This window comes from Acomys minous (genome assembly GCF_964271855.1).
Source record: "Acomys minous genome assembly, chromosome: 1".
Classification (NCBI taxonomy): domain Eukaryota; kingdom Metazoa; phylum Chordata; class Mammalia; order Rodentia; family Muridae; genus Acomys; species Acomys minous.
In genome coordinates, this window is record NC_140483.1 from 178,755,754 (window position 1) to 178,775,835 (window position 20,082).

At 43.2% G+C, this 20,082-nt stretch overlaps 1 protein-coding gene across 1 annotated transcript; it reads right to left on the bottom strand.

The window, feature by feature from the left end:
* Positions 1–12,304: 12,304 nt before the first annotated feature.
* LOC311593204 (cyclin-dependent kinase 4 inhibitor B-like) lies at positions 12,305–19,546 on the bottom strand. The gene is made up of 3 exons (XM_084774359.1): positions 19,117–19,546; positions 14,014–14,323; positions 12,305–12,470 (listed from the first exon to the last, which is right to left on the bottom strand). Exons 1-3 carry the CDS (start codon positions 19,264–19,266, stop codon positions 12,427–12,429), a joined length of 504 nt encoding a protein of 167 aa, XP_084630485.1. The 5' UTR covers positions 19,267–19,546; the 3' UTR covers positions 12,305–12,426.
* Between the last annotated feature and the right edge of the window lie 536 nt (positions 19,547–20,082).

Below are 20,082 nucleotides of genomic sequence, written 5' to 3' on the forward strand. Positions count from 1 at the left end.
ACTGAAACCATGGGTACCTTAGTTCACAGTAGCTCCCTGGAGCACCAGGGAATATGGGTATCAAAGGGTGGGGCATGCATATAAAACTTATTACACTTGTCTGGTGGGAGATTATCTTCTCTACCTCCAATAATGTGCAATGTGCATTTCTCTACTGCAAGAACACACTCTGGGGGTGGATTCACTGTGGAGACACACCCTGCATACCACTATTGGCAAGTTTTGCCTGAAGACAAACAAAACAAAACAAAACAAAACTGTGAAGACAGGCAGTCATACTTGGTTGGGCAAGATGGAAAACCTGTAGTGCTGCCTGTCCCTAGTAAAGTAGTGAATATGACACAGTATGGACTGCCTAGGGCCTGTAATGACAAGACAGAAGCCATGAAGGAGATAGGATGGGTAGGAATTATCTGCCCAGCCCTTTTAGCAGCCTAGAAAACTGAGCACAGGAGTGCACTACATAGTGTACCTTGAAATTAGTTCCATGGGGCGTCTCTCCTGGCACTGATATTATTTACTGATTGTATGACATAACAAGGTGGGTCATCAGTCTTCTAAATGTGATTAACTTCCTGGATCCTCTGAGTCTCTTTCCTTCCTCCAATGAGAGAATGTTTTAATTTAGAGGGACTAGCTACACAAGCATGCTGGAACAAACAAACCAGAGAGTAAGACCCTAATGTAAAATTTAAGAAGTGATTTAAGCCAGTTGTTAAACACATACATTATTTAAAAATTGTTTTGTTTTGTTTTTGTTTCTTCTAGGCAGAGTTTGTCTATATAGCCCTGGCTGTCCTGGAACTTGCTTTGTAGACCAAGCTGTTCTCAAACTCAGAGTTCCCATAAAAACACTAAACTGGAAGTCATAATACATATACAAAGAACCTGTAAAGTAAAAAGAGAAAAGGATAAATATATACATAAGTAAATTAAATAAGAGAATGATGCCTCATTTCCCTTAAGTGGGGTTGGGTAGGTTTTGGGATGCTTTCTTCAGTGATAGATGTTTATTGTCACTGGGATTTGGTTATAAGTTATTATTGGTCTTATTTAGAGAGTAAACATGGTTGGACTCAGGGATGTCTCTCCTTTCCTTTATCTTTCATTCTTAGGTTTGGAGATAGGGGTTGAAAAGAAAAAAGGGGGGATATAGAAATACAAAAGGATGATAGGACAAAAAGTAGATTAATGAATCTACTCTGCAACTTAATGTCTTAATTATTACTCACCAGGTTATTTTTAATTCATTGGTATAGAATTTTGTATATAGATGCAAAATAAGTTTTATTTTTAGATACACTTGTATAGAACTCAAATTTAAGATTATTCTTTACACTGTATATGTATGATATATATACACACACACTCTGATATGTGGTATTGTACCCATACAAGTCAATATAATACAAGGTTTACTTCCAATACTTTGAAAGTGCTATTGCAGGATGTTTGGGAGAAATAAGTTATACAAGTTAATTGTTAGTTCATCAAATCATGGTCATATCAATTACTAGTCTATTTTTATCACAATAATATACATCCTAGGTGTAACAGATAGATATGATTCTATAGAAAGATAAGGTAAAATAGTTAGATAAGGTCTTCAAAAACCTCAGAGACATACAGAATATGACATTTAAAGGTGTTTTTTTATTATTTCAAAGATAGAATTACAATGAGACAGGCTAACTCCTGGGCAACACCCAGCCTACTTCAAAGAAGATGATGAGCATCAAAGAACCTCCTTATGGAGATGGCTTTAAATGTGGCAAACAAGCCACTGGGCAAAATGTCCCCATTTCTACCACAGACAGAATTTTGCCTAAAAAATGGGCAAGCTTGGATGCAGGCAGAGTTGAAGGGTAAGTAAATCTTCAATAGTTCCTGACTCACAAGTATGTCTGTCAGATATATTGGGCCAGAAGACTGAAGATGATGCTCCAATGTTATAGAAAAATTTGGCACTCTTATCTTCTCATTTGGGAAGCTGCTAACATGCACTCCCTGTATACTCAGAAAGCAGCATTCTTTGTATGTAGACCTAAGATTGAAGAATTGTGTCTCATCACAAAGCATAAGAAGTAATTTGTTCTTGGTTGGTGCATCTGTCCTCATAACACTCCCACCCAGATTTGTTGGCTCCGTTGATGTCCTTGTGGAGCTCCTGTCCCCTCCTTCTATCCCACTACTCTTCCATAAAACTCCCTGTGATCCACCCCAAAGTTTGGCTGTGAATCTCAGCATCTGCTTTGATCCCCCGCTGGGTGGAGTCTTCCAGAGGTCCTCTATGGTAGGCTCCCATCCTATTCCTTCTCTTCAACTGCTTCTGGTGTCTATTCTATTTGCCCTTCTGAATGAGAATTAAACATTCTCCCTAGGATCCTCCTTCTTATTTAGTTTCTTTAGGTCTGTGTATTACAGTGTGGTTATCCTGTATTATCTGGCTAATATCTGCTTATAAGTGAGTATATACCATTCGTGTTTTTGTGGGCCTGGGCTCCCTCACTCCGGATGATCATTTCTAGTTCTATCCAATTGCCTGCAAATTTCAAGATTTCCTTGCTTTTTAATAGCTAAATAGTATTACATTGTGTAAATGTACTACAGTACCCTCTACTTAGGTAATAGTCGAAAGGCAGCACAGTCTCCTTGCATGTCCCATAATATGGGGAGTAGGAGCTACCTCTAACATAGACTCTGGTGCCCACTCATTGATTGCTTCCCCCTGGCAGGGCAGCCTTGTCAGGCCACAGAGGAAGAGGATGCAGGCAGTCCACATGAGACTTGGTAGGCTGAGATTAGATGATGGGGGAGGAGGGCTCCCTCTCTCTGAGGACTAGGGGAGGGGGACAGAAGGTATGAGGGAAAGAGGGTGGGACTGGGAGGAGATGAGGGGGGAGGCTACAATTTGGAGGTAAAATGAACAAACTAAAAAAAAAAAAAGAAGTACTTTGTCAAAATACTGTCCAAATTTTCTATTATTAAGATGAAGTTTGATATTGACTCCCTTTAGGACCAGAAAGAATATTGTATTTGTTAGTGTTTACTGTCAATTTGATACAATCTTGGAAGAGGAAACTTCATTTAAGGAGTTGCTCATTTTGGAAACGCTGTTGCCATGGCTGTAACAAATTATCTTGATTGATGATTGATGTAGAAGGACCCAGCCCACTGTGGGTGGCACCATCCCTAGGCAGCTGGGTCTGGGCTGCATAAGAAAGGTAGCTGAGCATGAGCCAAGAAGTGAGCGGCCTCTTCTGTAATTCCTGTTTGGGTGTCTGCTCTCACTTCCCTCAGCCATGAAATGGTACCTGGAAGTGTGAGGCCAACTAGGCCCTTTCTTCTCCTAGGTGTGTGTTTGGTCTTGAAGTTACCACAGCAACAGAAAGCGAACAGGGGCCAATACTTTCTTCAACTATTAAAAAAAAATCAACAGAGGGATGATGCTACAAATATTTGTATAGGAAAGTTTTGGTCTTTGGCATGAGTTACAAGTCAGGCTTTTACAAGAAAAGAACTGAGATTATATGGAAACTTTGAATTGAAAGAATAAACAGAGCATGCTGTTTGAGATCAGGGCCTTTCCTTTCCAGCTAGAAAGATTCCGATAGGTACACAGACCAATATGGAGAGAATAAATCCAGAATATAACAAAAAGGCTAGGCTGTTGATTGACAAAATTGTGTACTTTGTGCCAAGAAGGCAGAAGACCAAATCTCCTTTCTCACTAGAGGGTCTAGACTTATGCAATAAATACGTTAGCTTGGGTTCAGAGAGTGTGAGTCAGGTAAGTTCCAGCATTCCTCCTACAAGAAAGCAAGTGACCAGTAACTCTGAGTAATTTTAGAACCTTTTTATAAAACGTACTGAAAAACCAACAATTTAATAAGGCATGACTAAGGCAAACATCAAAACCAAACCAAACCAAATAAACAAACAAAATAAAAAAACAAAACCCTTAAAACCCAGAGAGGTAGTAATGGCAAAATTTATTTTAGACTCATGGGCACTTAGTGAACACAGCAAGACTGATCTGTTCTCCTTCCTTCCTTCCTTTTCTCTTTTCTTTCTTTCCTTCTTTTGTAGCACAAGCTATCTTTGTGGTCTTTTTGTGGTCCTTACTGTGGACGTAGTAGCCCAGGCTAGCCTTGAACTTGCAGCAATCTTTCTGCTTCAGTGCGCCTATCCACTTTTATATCAATGGTCTTTGAAGGAAAGAAGTGGAGGTAAAGCAGGGCGCTGATCCAGGCAGGATGACAAAGACTTTCTTCTTGTCCTCCAGTGCAGGACAGCTGAATTGTACCCTCCAGGCAAGAGGGAATTAGAGACAAATTGGCCTGTCCACATATCTGCAGCCCAGATGTACTTTGTCCTAGCGAGTCACGGAATACCAGAAGCAAAATCCAATTGAGGTACCCCTGAGTAGGAAGCACCCTGCTTCCAGGCAAAACAAAAATGAATTATAAAGTTTTTAAAAACAAGTTTCAAAAATATACCACGTGATGCCATAATATGTGGTAATTCCTAGAAATGGCCCACAACGATTTCAGGTATTAACAGCTTGTGCAGAGGCAGGCATGGTGGTGACCCTGGGACCCCAGTCTTTAAGACATGGTGAGAGTTAGAGGCATCTTATGTTCAGAGTTTGCCTGACATATATATTAAAACCCTGTCTCAAAAGCCAACCAAACAAACAAAAAGCAAAGGCAATATGTGCAGGCTTCCTGTGATATCGTTGCCATCTTACATTACATATCTGTGTAAGTGTCCAACTGAACGCGAGCTCAAGAGTGCACACGGACAAAAGAGAGAATACAGAAACGTTGGATTGTTGTAAGGCAGACTGCCAACCAAGAGTAAAAATGCAATGACACATTTAGAAAAGGCAACAATGAGCAAAAAGAGAAACAAAAATATAAGTGGCATGTGTGGAAAGGCCGTATAGATTGGCAGAGTGGTCCCTCTCTGGGAGAGTGCTGTCCAGCATATGCAAAGTCCTTGGGTCCCTCCACAGACGACAGAATGAATGTTGAAGATCACAGTAGAGGTTTGTTTTGTTTTTGTTTTTTGTTTGTTTGCTTGCTTTGGTTTTTCGAGATAAGGTTTCATTGTGTAGCCTTGGTCATCTTGGACTCGCTTTGTAGACCAGGCTGGCCTCGAACTCACAGCGATCTGCCTGACTCTGCCTCCCCAGGGCATGGTAGAGTTTTAATTGACTCCAGTTCTCCCCATGTCTTCCTGTATCCATATTCGGTGACTTTAATATGGCTACTGCGTTTTTACCCCGAATCTGTAGCTTCTCCTTACCTATGCCAGGTCTTTAGCATTCTGTAGCACTTGAATCAATTCACATTGTCTCAGACCGTGAGGTGCAGCCTGTGTAGATTTTCGGGAGCTTACAAGTAATCTCCCATAACAAACTACTCCCGCCTTAAGACAGGGGACACATTTCCTTTGTCTTCATCTTAACTTTGTAGATCTGATTTGATTGGGGTTTATGTACAGCTATTTAAATGGTGAAAGGATTTTATTACAATGGTTGCAAATCTGACACCATCTCCAATTCATAAATGGTGTGGATGACTCAGCTAGGTCTCTAGTTTCTTGGGGGGGAGAAATTTCTCAGAAAGGCAATTTTTTTTCCCTTAGTGAGAGATGCCTTAGAGATTCTGCCAAAGTGAGGGTTAACACCATTAGTTATAAACCATTAGTTATAAATGCTATCCCCCCCCACACACACACACAAAATAAATCCTGTTATTTCTAGTCTGGCAAGCTAGCACGGACCTGAAATCCTAGAGCTTGGAAGAGTAAGGAAGGACTGTGAGTTCAAAGTCAGCCCTGACTATATAAACAATCCTTGGCTCAAATCCAACAAAACAAGCATCATTTACTGACTCGTGGCTGTCACACTTGGTGTGGCTCTCCAGGCTGCCCTTTTTGATGTACTAGAGTCCAAAATCCCAACATCAGCAACTCTTCCTTTCTGTAGAAAGGCTTCTTTCATTTAGCATAATCCACTGAGGGAAGGCTCTTCTACATCATTTTTTTGGGCTAGCAGCTCATCATTTCTTTGTACCCTTAAATAATATTCCAGTGAATGGATGCATCAGTCTATCTGTTAGCCAAGGTCATCTTGGTGGCTGTTAATATTTGGCAATTATTTACAGAGATGTGTAATTGCTAGACTGTCAAATTGCCTTCTAAAGTAGCTATGGGTTGTGTGTTCCCATCAGTGGTGAATGCTCCCACATTCAAATCCGAAGTTTGCTGGGGTTTTAGATTTCAGCTATCCTAATGTATGTGAGGTAGTAACTTGTATTTATCAATAGCCCAATGACATGTGATGTTCCCATACACTCAAGTAGTAGGTGATATGAGAGCAAGTTATTAGAGATCACTCTTAGATAATGTCCAGCGCAGAGCCCTTCTTCTATCTGGGTCAGTTTCCTGCTGTGACTACAATGAATGGTCTAAAATACGTACTCATTTAGGACAATGGAAATGTATTGTCCTATGCTTCTGGAGTCCACACGTGTAAACTGGCTCTTCCTGGGCTGTAAATCAATAAATAGATGGCACACATTCCTTCTGGAGGGTCTGGGAATAGTTCCTTTTCATGTTTTAGAGGCTACATGCATCCTTTGGCTTCTGGACCCCTTCCTACATTTTTTTAAATATATAGGGCTAAGTCTGTTTCATGTTATTCTCTCTGGTTGTCTTCCTCTCTCACTTTTAAGGATCCCTGTGATGGCATCAGGCCCACCTGACTAAAACTGCAGTCTTCAAAGGTATCCAGCTCTAAATTTCTGGAACTAGTGACTATATGAAAAAAAGTTTTCTTTTCTTTTTTAAATATGTGTTTGCTACTTATCTATCTATCTATCTATCTATCTATCTATCTATCTATCTATCTATCTATCTAATGTATAAATGCCTTATCTACATGTGCACCTACAGGCCAGAAGAGGGCATCAGATTGCAGTATAGATGATTGTAAGTCACCATGTGTTTGCTGGGAATTGAACTCAGGACCTCTGGAAGAGCAGACAGCACCCCTATCTGCTGAGCTTTCTCTCAAGCCCCACCCCCTCACAACCAAAAAATGAAAAGAAAAGAAAAGGTTTTCAAAGATGTAATTACATCATGAATCTTGAGAGAAGGATGTTATCCTAGATTATAAGCTCTAAATATGATTAGAAATGTCCTTTTAGTTGGGGGACAGTATTTATAAGAGGAAAACAGAAGATGCTACAACAGATGGAGAATTTTTCTGACTTGCAAAATTTAATTTAAAAATCTCCAAGACATATTGGGTGTTTTAGACAATGTGCTGGATAGTTTTGGGTCAGGTTGACACAATCTACTGTTGTCTGAGAGAAAGGAACTTCAATTTAAAAAAATGCCTCCATAAGATGGAGATGCAGGCAAATCTGAAGGGCATTTTTTTTATAGTAGTTGATGGGGAAGATTCATCTCATTGCAGATGGTACCAAATCTGGGCTGTTGGTCCTGAGTTCTTTAAGAAATCAGGCTAACCAAGGCATGGGGAGCAAACCAGTAGGCAACAATGCTCCATGCCCCCTGCATCAGCTCCTGCTTCTGGGTTCCTGTCCAATTTAAGCTCCTGCCTTGGCTTCCCTTCCTGCGATCCAGGACAGTAAGGCACATCACCCCAGCCCCAAGTTGCTTTGCTCCTGATGTTTCATCAAGTCAATAGTAGCCCAGCTAAGACAAGCAGTCAACAAAGAGAATATGTAGTGCTATTTCAGAGGAAATAAAAGGCACCAAACAGAGCCATGCGTTATGAAGAACCCATCCACCTTGATGGTGTCTCCAGACACCTCTGAGAAATAACAATGAGGAAAAATAATGCCATTCTGCACTGTTTGGCTGCAAGTGCAACCGTGCATAACCCGTGTTGTGCTTCTGAAGCACCACAGTTGCTTTGCTTTTGCTTATTATTGCATCCAAGTGCCAACACTGTCCCTGACAGCAAATGCTCACTTAGTTAGTTAATAGCATCCAAGAAGATGGGACTTGCAGTTAACATTGAATCCTGGGTTTCAGGATTCAAGATGTTACAAGTCTTCTAAATTCTTCCTGTTCGAAATCTGTCACAGAACTGTGTTTATCAGTGCCTCTGTGTGTACATCTCTGAAATAAATGACTTTTGTGTATCTAACCTAAAAATTTACCTTGCAAAGTTGTCATTTTGTGCTCATTTTACCAACAAGGAACCTAAGTTTTGGGTGTGTGACTACTTAACTGTCATTTTCTTTCTTTTCCTGCTTACACAATTTGATGGTTACACAACCTCACCAATGGAATGTAGTAGTTATATATAGAAAACCTCCCTTTCAGCACTGTTCCACTTGTGTTATTTTTTATTTTTATTAGCTAATTCATGTACTTGGCTTAAACTTATAGCAATACACAGGTATAAGGAATATGTTCTGGGGTTCTGTGACAAGGAGAGATGGCTAAATGTCACAGTGTCTACATAGCTATATCTATACGTAGATATATATGTATGTATATACAGATATAGATTAAGATAGATAAGTGTGTGTGAAAAAATCTAGAACAGCAATACTCAAAGGCTCCAGACATAAAGAAATGACAAAAATATTAAGTATTTTGATTTGATTTATATGTGTATCATGTACAGTTAACATGTTAATTTGTTTTTCTTTTCAAATTTTAGTTTTTTTATGTATATGTGTATTTGTGTGTGTGTGGTGGGTGTGGTGTGGTATGTGTGTGTGTGTGTGTGTGTGTACCTGTGGAAGCCAGAAGGTGCCACTGAATCCCTGAAACTGTAATACAAGATGGTGTGAACCTCCTATTGTGGTCATTGTGGGTGTTAGGAACTGAACTCTCCTCCTCTAAGAGAGTAGCAAACTCTTTTAATTGCTGAGCCACCTTCCCAGCCCTCAAATATTAATTTATAAAACATAGTTTTAAAAACTGGCAGTAAATTGTATTTAGTACAAAGTAAATTCACTCTTCCATCCTTTCATAATAGAACAGTTAACTTTGCTTTTCTAGAAACATGTATTTTTAATTTATTTGTTTATTGTATATGAGTACTTTATCTGCAGAAGAGGGCACCAGATCACACTATAGATGGTTGTGAGCCACTATGTAGCTGCTGGGAATTGAACTCAGGACCTCCGGAAGAGGAGGTGGTGCTCTTAACCACTGAGCCATCTCTCCAGCCCTAGAAACTATAGAATAAGTTTCAGAAGTTGAATTGCTTAGCCAAAGAAACATGCCCTGAAATTTTTCAGAAAAAAACTGAGTGTGGTAGTGCATGCTGGTAATCAAGTACTCAAGCATGTTTCAAGTCAGTCTTGGCTACACAGCAAGACCCTCTCTCTAAATAAGTAAATACTAGAGGTAGTTTACAGACAACTGCTAACTTATGCTGTTATTTTGTTTTGTCTTGTCGTGTCTTGAGAAAGGTCTATGTGGCCCTAGCTATCCTGGAACTTCCTATGTGGACCTGACTGGCTTAGAGCTCACAGAGGTTTGGCTGCCTCTGTCTTCAGAGTCCCGGCCTCCAGGTGTAAACCACCACTTCTGGCCCTGTTTAGCTATACCTTCCCCAATGCTGTGAGAACATTTTCTTGTATAAGATAGAATAAAAAACAAAATAATTTGCCTAGGACACACAAAAGCACTAAAAGAAAGAAAGAAAAAAAGAAAGGAAGAAAGAGAGAAAGAGAGAAAGAAAGAAAAGGTTTGTGAGGAGTTATAGTATCAAGTCTCCCATTAAAAAAAAAATAGTGTCACTTCCCAGTTGAAGCTGGAATCTGTTTCTATTTTACTTTCGACACAACTGATCTACACACCTGCCTTGAAGCAAACTCTTGCAGTCAGAATTCAGTGCCTGGAAGTGTCTGCCATTTGCCCTGTGGTGGCACCCAGAACTCACCCTCTTTCTGCAAGTTCCCCATTTCAGATACTCTCCTTTATTAAGAGAAAAACAGACCACTTTCCTCTTAAGCCTACCATCACTCTTTTTCTCTTTATTTGATTATATAACTTCATGAAGCTTATTTTTCTTTATAGGTGGGAGTCTATAAAGACTGATTTCTTGGTATCTAAGGCCAAATCTATCTGTCCTCACTATTTCCACGTAAAGCTTGAAGGCTTGGCAACTCAAAAAAACTGGGTACATGTTAATATTATATATTAATTATATATATGCATATCAGTCTTGATGTCTTACAGGATTACAGGTAAAAGAATCTTAACAGTTACTTCGTAAGTGGTGGTGTAACAACTCAGTTGTTAACAACAGAAGTAATGTTATTAACCGACTAAGGGAGGAACGATAAACAGTAGGGTAGCCGTGCTCCACCTGCACTGACGGGGAGAGGACGGCTCCCTCCCTGCAAGTTCAATAAAGCATAAAGTATCGCTGCTGCGTTCTTCTGTATGGCTCTCCTGTACAGTATTCTCTGTTTATACTAGTTTGTTCTCCTGCGCATTGAAAAGAAGTTGACAGTGTTTACCGAGTCCCGGAGATCTGGCTTACGGGGCAGCGGAGTGGGAAAGGGATTCCCTGTTCTCTGTGTGAGAGGGTTGTCTCGGGAGGAGAAGCTGAAACAATGCTGTAAAGTTTTTGAACACCAGACATTTTGCTTTAAAGCAACAACAGAAACCAGTAACTGTTTGATATTTAAGGTACAAGATTCAGACAGCTACTAAAATATTGTAAGACAAGTCACTCAGAGAAGAGGTCCAAAAAGGAAAAAAAATAACCTGTTTATTAAAATAAAAACAAACCACAAAATCCAAATCTGCTTGTCTTGTACTTGAGCTTGGCTGCTTCCATGGCTTTGCCTGGTCTCAAAAAGAGTGGCCCTAAGGAGGTAGAGGGACCCCTCCAGCGACTTCAACCCACAGCTGGAAAAGCTCTAGAATTCTACTGCCCCAGCCTTTACCCAGGGCACCTCTCTCACTGGTTCTGAAGTTTGCCCTGAGTCTGTGAGCTCCGGCCCCAGCCCTCAGGTAACCGGAGCCTTTCTAGCTAGCCAGCGGAAGCGTGATACCTCATCTCTGTCTCTGTCTCTGTCTCTGTCTCTGTCTCTGTCTCTGTCTCTCTCTCTCTCTCTCTTTCTCCCTCCCTCCCTCCCTCCCTCCCCACCCCCCTGTGTTCTCAGACTCAAGAAGGTTCGAAGTAGATCTCCAGCGCTGGGCTCTGTAGGAAGCTCCCAGCCTTCGGTCCTTGGACTTTAGCTGAGGAGGAGGAGGAGGAGGAGGAGGATTAGGAGGTTGCCCATAAGAAAAATTCAGAAGGACCTCCCAGGCAGAAAGTGGGAAGGAGCACCCTAAAGTTGGGGAAGGGGGATCAAGTGATCACAGATATGCATTGGGATTATTTGAGGACGTCCTTTGCACAACACAGTATATGAACTAACGTCACGTATGATCCTCTCCGCACTCCCACCTCCACGCTGAGATCTTGAAGTTTCACTGTGGAGTCGAGGTTGGCCTGGAGTACAGGTGTGTGCGTGCCACCCTGACCCAGTAATTGTACATTTTAAGAATAGGTTTACGTGATGCAGATAAAAATGCAGATGTCATGCTCCAATGAGCTTGGGTAGCAGTGCAGCATTATACCTGGCCTGGAGGCGCATTGCATTCTGGGGTGTGGATTAGAGAGGTAGCTGGCAACCTCACCACAGGAGCCCAAGGGCAGTTCTTGCCTGAGATGCCGGTTCAGGCAGGATTTATGCTGTCCTCCAGGTCCAGCTTGCAAAGGAGGCATGAGATGTGGGGTCTGCTTTGACATTAAAGCACAGAACCGCAAACCACATTGCTACTGTAGTCAGGTAATGACCAAAGGCCAAGTGTGCAAACTCAGGCTCCCTCAGATTCCATCCACCATCTTACGCACAGCTCATTTACCTAAGACGTGGTTTTCGTTTGATATTTCAAGTCTGTCTATGTTAAGAGGAGGTATATGAAATAAAGGTATCTACTTCTGATGTTGTTTGTGACTTAGTCAAACTGTTAAAATTTCCAGTCATGTGTTTTATGTGAAGATCTGTGAGTTTCTGGAACCATGCCCTAATGATACATGTTGACAGAAGGGGCAAATAAAAACTATTTTTTTTAAGTTAAGAATCTTGGATCTATAAATTTGTTGGAAATTTTAGAAGAGCCACATAACCCTTTTTGAACTTTATTTCGCTAAGTGGCTGGTCTGGAGTCACCAGTACTGGGTAGAGGCTGGGCAGAGAGAGGCTGGGGTGGAGCGCCAGGGCTCACAAGAACCAGTCACAGGTGAGTGCTCGGTTTTATTTCAAAAGACTTCGGAAACTGATACAGAAATGGAAGCTGGAGCAGGAATTTGGGGACAGGGGGCGGCAATTCTATGTTAAAAATCAGTTGATATTTCTAAAAGTATTATTTAATGTGTTGTTTTTCCAAGTCAGGCAGGTCCGAGGGGTCTGCAGAGAAAAGAGAGAAAGCAGGCAGGCATTAGAAAGCAATGCGGGTGTCCCTGGGTTTCCCATCCATTCTAAGCAGTGTCTGTGGCGGCTGAGTAGAGTGTGCAGGCTGCGGGCCTGGCTCTCTTCCTGAAAAACCAGGACTCAAGCAAAAGCGGAGGGCAATCTACGTGCTCTGGGGGGCGGCCGTAAAGAGTTGCCTCCCTACCCCATCCCCCACCCCCAGGAGATTGCCAGACTCTGGGAGGTCCGGACCTCGCACTACCCCTTTGGATCTGGTCACCCTCCCCTATACCTAATAACGGGTTCTGGTCACTTGTCGAACAAAATGGACGCTTCTTTTTAAGATCGTCAGGGTTCCCCACAAGAGCATCCTAGCTGCCCTCCCCTCTGCGGCTTTCCCCTCCACAGCCTTTGCTCTGGTGACCCACACTCCAGCGCACTGGCAGGCAGCTTCTCTGACCACTTCTTTCTCCTGACCACACCCCTCAGCTCGCAGTTGCAAACTTGCTCGTTGGAAACGGGTTTCCTCCTGCAAGCTCAAGAACACAGCTGCACTGGGAGGAATTAGACCTAGGGGGAGCCTCTCCCTTCCAGCTTGCAGCTTGGATTCTGTAATGCACAGTGAACACTTTCACTTCCGCCGGCCAGAGGGAGGCTCTCCTGAGCCCTGATGGCATTTGTGTTATTTTCGTGCTTTGCTTCATATAGCTTACTTTAATTAAAAATATTTTCTCTTTAGTAATGAAAGACTTTAAGCCTGACATTTCATGTCTAGGGGCAGAGGTGGGGGTTAGAGGGATGGGATCCAAGAAAAGAAAGGCTTCCTGGTTGCTGAAAGGTTTTGGAAGGCAAAGGAGGGTTATACGAATTTGTGGCTTTGCCACGTCTCCAAGAGATGAACAGTTTAAGTTTTATTTGTATTATGTGTCTGTGTGCACACTCAGAGGCCAGAGACATCGAATCCCCTGGAGCTGGAATTCCAGGCTGTTGTCAACTGCCTGAACTGAGCGCTGGGAGTCGAACTCAGCCCCTGGAGGAGCAGCGCAGTCTTTACAACTGAGCCAAATCTCCAGCCCTGAAATGTAAAGCATGAAAAGGTGGGGAAGAAGAAAGGCGCGTGCGTGCGTGCGTGCGTTGGAACTCCCTCGGAGGAGCCTAGGAAACTTTCCACTGCGGAGGCCAAGGCTGACAAATTTGCACAAGAGCTGAGGGACAGGGTGTAGAGCAACTGGGTTTGGAAAATTTGCAATCAGTCCACCTGGCAGCAAAGCCGAGGCTCTGCTGCTGCTGCTCTGCTGTGCGGTGTAGAATTGAACCCTAGACCTCTGGGCCCTCCTGCCTTTGTGCTACCCAGCCTAGGGCTTGATTGATCTGCAGTTAAGTGGGTGGGTAAAGCAGGGAATTTATGGGACAGCGCCCATGTTCTCAGGATCCTTTGAGTTGTCTCACGCCTTGCTTGTATGAGCTGAAGCCAGGCAGGAGACCGGCTGGGCTCAACTTTTCTGTCTTTCAGAAGCTCTTGAACCAGCACCATGCTCACCTGGGGGCGGATAAGCAGAAGCTGTGCCTGTTGTAGGGCTGGCCTGGGCAGTAGCGCCCCCAGCAACTTGCAGATACAGTAGGACATCGCGATGGCCCTGCTCCTGGGCCAGGTCCATCGGCAGGCGATCAAAGGCGTCACGCACATCCAGCCGCGCCCCCGCTTGGTGCAGCACCACCAGAGTGTCCAAGAAGCCCTCCCGCGCTGCATCGTGCACTGGTCTGGAGAGGGTGACTGGGTCCTCGCAGTTCGGATCCGCACCGTAGAAAAGAAGGAGGTTGGCGATTTGGGTGTTGCCCATCATCATCACCTGAAAAAGCCAGAAAGGGGAGTAGAGGGGTCAAGGACAGGAGAAAGAAGCCTCGCCACTAACAACTGCCTGGTTCAGACAACCACAAGCCCTTTAAGGGCTTCCAGACCCACCCTGGAATTTTTCTTACGCACAGGCGCTTGACCCCCTGTAGAGCATCGCCCTAAGCACAGGCACTACTTTGGCCTCATTTCAGTTGAACTGAGATTGCGCGGTAATTACTAAAACGTGGTTGGGGAAAAAAAAAAAAAAAGACAACCAGAGTTCTCCCCCAATTTTTTGTTAGCCTTGTTTTCCTGGAATGTTCTACTTTGATTTCTTTAAGTATAAAATGGGAATGCTTGTCCCTAAAGTAATAGTGTTTCTCCCCCATCTTAAATTATTGGTCTTCTGAACTGTGAATCTGTTACGGAGAAAAGACATTGTTGACAGCACGTTATTCTGGACTGCCAGAGTAGGCTCAAAGTTTTCACAGCTGTCCTGCCAAAGAGAAGATTTAAGCAGAGACACAGAGGTCAGAGGGAAGATTTAGGAGTCCTGGGCTAAGGACAGACATACAGAAACTAGGAGAAAGAAAACAGATTCTGGCTTTTAGGAAGGAAGCCTGTGAACTCATTTTTAGACTTCGGCTCCTATAATTACAATATGATAGTTTTGTGTTTGTTTTAGCCGTTAAATGCTTACTAACTGGCTCCTATGGTGGACCACTTGCCTAGTGCTTTAGTTTGCTTTCTATTGCTGTGATAAAGACCACAACCAAAGGTATCTTGGGGGAAGAAAGGGTATCCCAGTTCCTCACAGAGGGGAAGCCAAGCCAGGAACTCAAGCTGTGAAGGAACCTGCTAGGAGGGACCACAGCCGAAACATTGGAGGACCACTCCCTCCTGCTGGCTAGCTCAGCTTGGGTTTTTAATGCTTGCTCACCACCTGCCCAAGCGTGGCATTGCCTGCACTGGGCTGGATCTTCCCACATCAATCAGAAATCAAGAAAATGCCCCCAAAGACTTGCCCACAGGCCGATCTGATGGACACATTTTCCTACATAAGGTACCTTCTTTCCAAATTACCCTAGAGTGTCATGGTGGCCATAGAATCAACTCTAAGACTTAGCAAGTGAAGGAAGCTCTGGCTTCAAACTCCAGCAGTGCATGGGCTTTTCACACCTGCATCCTCAGCACCTTGGGGTAGAGGGGTGAAGATCAGAATTTCAAAGTCACCTTCAGCTTCATATCAAGTTGGAAGCCAGCCTGAGCTGGACAAGACCCTGTGTCCCTCCCCCCCCTTTTTTCCCTTACAAACTTAAGGGGGAAGAACTGGGAGGGGAACTGTTGTCAAGGCATGTTATATAAAGAAAAAGCCTCTTTTATTATAGTTTGCTAGAACAGTAATAAGAAAACAAAACACTTCTCAAATTTAAATTTTGAAAAGCTGGCTTTGGACTATCAATCCTTCTGGCATAGTCCCCTTTTCAGGTAGCTGTGATTACAGGCTTGATTCCAAGGCTAAACGGAGAAACCTTGTGTCAAATAATAATAATAATAATAATAATAATAATAATAATAATAATAATAATAATAGCCATTCCCATAGAGGATACACTGGCCTCAACCCAAGGCTGTGTGTAGGACAAGCAAGAGTGCTATCACTTAGCTTCCTCCATCCATCAGAGAGGAATTTTGAAATGGAAACCACAAAGCCAATTAAGTATTGTGTGATGACCGAGGGACTCCTGTTCTAGAGAATCCCATACCTTCTGGCCTTGGGTGGGCACCAGGCATGCATGTGGTGCAGTTATACATTTAAGCAAAACACCTATACACAAACAATAAAATAATAATAAAGAGGCCAACTAGACATAAGTTAAGCAGCAGGAGTTCTGCTGCTAAACTGTAAATTTGACTTGAGGCTGGAAGTCATGCTAACAATAACAATGGGAATGTTAACTTCTAGTCACCCCCTTGCAATTTATTATAATTTATTCACATTATATCTTGATTGTTATCCCCTCCATCCCTCCTTCTTCTGCCCTATTCCCCTCCCCTAGACCTCTGACAGGGGGAGGATCTTCCTCCCCTACCATCTGACCACAGCCTACCAGGTCTCATCAAGATTGCCTGCATCACCTTCCTCTGTGTGTTCAAGGCCACCTTGCCAAGGGGCAGTGTCATATTGTATTAACTATCACATAAGACTTCCCCCAGGTTGTTTTACTTACGGAGGTAACATTTAAAAGCTCCTTAGGGTTAGCAAGATGGCTCAGCAGGTAAAATGCTTTGCTCTCAAGCTTGAACTTCCATCTCCCAGACTCACACAGTGGAAAGAGAAAAAAACCACATCCCACAAGTTGTCCTCTTACCTACACACACACACACACACACATACACACACACACACACACACACACACACACACACACACACACCCTCTCAACTAAATAAATACATCAGTGCAATAAAAAAAATTTAAAGCTCTGTAAAGTTAACTGGACAATAAACTAGGCAGAAATAGCTTTAGAGAAAACGAGAAAGCCCCAAATAGCACTTTGTACAGAGAATCCACAGTTTCAATTTATCTAGGGTCAAGAATAAAGAAACTTTTGCCTACACTAGAATAAACTTGACCATGGTTTGGAATAGGTACTCAGGTTACAGGAAGTTAAAGACAATGTTATACTGACGTAACTGATGCACTGTTGCATTTGCCTACTGTGTATCCAGTGACAATCATCAGCTGAGCACTGGCAACTGGCCTCTGTCTGGACCAGCTTATTCCTATTGCCACAAAGTCAGGCACATTTGCCCTCTCTTTTCATGCCCCTGCTTCTGTTTACCCACCTGTGTTGCTTTCTCTACAAGTAAAGCAGCTGCTTCAGCTGCCATCTTCTCTTCCCCTTCTCTTAAAAGTGTTTCTAACCTCAGGAGTCTTCTGGAGAGTCATATTAGCAACAACAGTCTTGCATAAACAAACAAACATGCAAATAAACAGCCCCTCTCCCCAAATATCTGAATCAGTTTGCTGTCTGGGACTTCGCAGCTCCTGAAAAGTGGCCATCGTTTTTGTTGTTGTTGTTGTTGTTTTGTTTTGCTTTGTTTGTTTTTGGTTTTTTGTTTGTTTGTTTGTTTTTATTTTTTGGATTCACCACTGACACTCCCTGGCTCACTCCCCAGCCCTCCCTCCCTCCCTCAGTCCCTCCCTTCCTCAGTCTCTCTCTCTCTCTCTCTCTCTCTCTCTCTCTCTCTCTCTCTCTCTTCCTCCTCCTCCTCCTCCTCCTCCTTCTTCTTCTTCTTCTTCTTCTTCTTCTTCTTCCTCTCTCTCTCTTCTCATCATCTCATCCAACAGGGTGGCCTCAGCTGTTTTGCAACTTCAAAACTCTCTTATTCCGAACAACCACAGTGGCCAGTGGCAGGACCCGGTGTAGAGGGGACAAGAAGGCAGTGGACAGGACGACTTAGCATTCTGTGTGATTTTAACCATGAATTACTCAAATTTTCTACATCAAGATAACATAATCAGTTGCACTAGTGTTGTTGAATCATGCCCTGAAGAAAGTGAAACTAGTTTCAGGAAAACTGTAAGTGAAGGACAGAAAAGAAGAAAGAAAAATACTGTGTGCTTCATGTGTATGTTCAAGTCCTTTGTCTTGCTCATAAAATTGGTTTGTAAGGTTGCTCATATCTTTTATGGTATGGAAAAGCTGGAATAGCAAAAATAAAATGAATACTTGGAGAGTGCCTAAATCCTTTAAGGAAGTATCTTGAATTGAGTCTTGAGTCTTTTTTTTTTTCTTCCCTCCTCCTCCTCCTCTTCTTCATCTTCCTTTTTGGGTTTTCTAGACAGGGTTTTCTCTGTGTAGTCCTGGCTGTCCTAGAACTCAGATTCACCTTCCTCTGCCTCCTGAGGGCACCACCCCAGTCTAGCATTTTTTTTCTTTTTAAAAACTAAACATTTTGGTCTCAGAAGCCAAGCTGTTTAAGGTTCAGAACCAAAAACAATTTCCTCTTTCCCCTTTACTAAAAGAGTCGTCAAAACTATCGACCTGAGTTTCTTTTACTTTTCTGCATTCCATACGTAAAGTCCTCTCCTATGTATTTTAGGAATCCAAAGGCAAACTCCCCAGACGCTGGTAACACTTCAGATGTTAAACTATAAACCACAGACACTGTATTTTTAAAGGCTCACACCTATCTTGTACAACCACTAACCTGTGTAGCCTCAGAATGTCTCTATGCTTAATTTGTAAATCATCTCAGGGTCCTAAACCCGTTTGTTCAATTTTTATTCTGTGCTTTAAAGTGTGTAAAACGTATTCCATATTGCATAGTTTCAGAAGGCACAGTTCAACCGTTTCTTTGGTTAAATCTGCAACTCCTTCACATTGCTTTTAGACCGCACATTTGTTTCACAGCGATTTTCTTTGTTAGAATTAGAAATAATGATTACAAATGGGTATTACCAGGGCGGTGACAGAAAGAATTCTCTTTTAGGTTAATTTAGTAAGAGGGTGAAAGCAAAACCAGAGATAAATTACTGACAGTAGATGGGAGAAATAATAATTCTCAATAACGAGAAATTGAAAACTTGATGCCAAAATGGTGGCACTATAACAAGTTAGTTTAACGGCGGAGGTGGCTGGGGGGGCAGCGGCAAAAAAATCTGGGGGAGGGGGGATACATTTCCTATTGGTAACTTAATGGCTCCCGCAGGAGGGGGTGACACTGGGAACACCCCAGAGGTGTTGGCTTTTCCTGGACAAAAGCTACCATCCCATTGCAGACGAGACACTCCTTGCCTACCTGAATTGGGGTGCGACCGAAAGAGTTCGGGGCATTGGGCGAAACCCCAGCTTCCAGCAGCGTGCGCACCTCCTGCACCCGGCCCTGGGCTGCCGCCCTGGATAGCTGGTCTCCCAAGGAATCTGGTTGCTGGTCTTTCAAGGACTCCATGCTGCTCCAGATCACTCCCTTCCAGATCGGCACGCTCCCTCGCCGAGATCCAGTGCCCGCCCAGTTGCGTGACCAGCGGGGGCCCTCCTTCCTTCCTCTAAGGTTGGGGGTCGAACTTCACCCTGCTGCCTGACGTGGCTCCACAGTCCGCTATAGGTGGCGCTATTTGCGCCTAATATATTGTGAATAAGACACCCGAGGAACTACGGGTGCCAACCCTCTCCCTCGCGCAGAAGAGATGCCGGGAAAAGCGGAGAGCTGGTAGCTGCAGCAGCACTGGAAGAGCAGACAAGCCACACCTGCTGCCTACGCTGCTACTCCCCCTCCCCCATGCCCAGCCACCCCTTGGCGCTGGGCTCCTTCCGGGAGCAAACTTACAAAAGAAGAGGCGCACGTGGGTCTCCTGAGCTAGTGAACTAGTCCGTTCTTCCCCAGCTCGAAAACTCTCTCCTTTCCTTACACCCTAGTGCAACACCCAGGTTTAAAAAAAACAAAAACAAAACAAAACCAGAGCGAGTATATTTTCCCTTGCCGAATTGAAACTAAGTATTTAACCTCATAAGCAAAGATTACGTCCTCTTTTATTCAGAATAGCTACAGTCTGGTCAAACTGAAATGCCAGCAATCCTAGCTCAAACAATTCATTACCGAGAGTCTCCCGCCTGCCCGCGGTCTCTGCCCCGAGCCCAGGAAGAAACTCTTGGCTTCTTGGTGGAAACATGTCTAATGTTAGGGTATCAGATGCTAGGATTCTGTACGAATATATAAAAGGTGGCAATGAAGTCACTGGAGGGCAATCACCTCATACATTTTTCC

What these genes read in the sequence shown, in the direction of transcription:
- LOC311593204 (XM_084774359.1), bottom strand. Translation starts at nt 19,266, where the DNA reads ATGGAGTCCTTGAAAGACCAGCAACCAGATTCCTTGGGAGACCAGCTA. An exon ending in TCGGTCGCACCCCAATTCAG is followed by an intron (nt 14,324 to 19,116) that starts GTAGGCAAGGAG and finishes TGGCTTTTTCAG; the next exon opens with GTGATGATGATGGGCAACAC. An exon ending in TTCTGCTTATCCGCCCCCAG is followed by an intron (nt 12,471 to 14,013) that starts GTGAGCATGGTG and finishes TTTTCTCTGCAG; the next exon opens with ACCCCTCGGACCTGCCTGAC.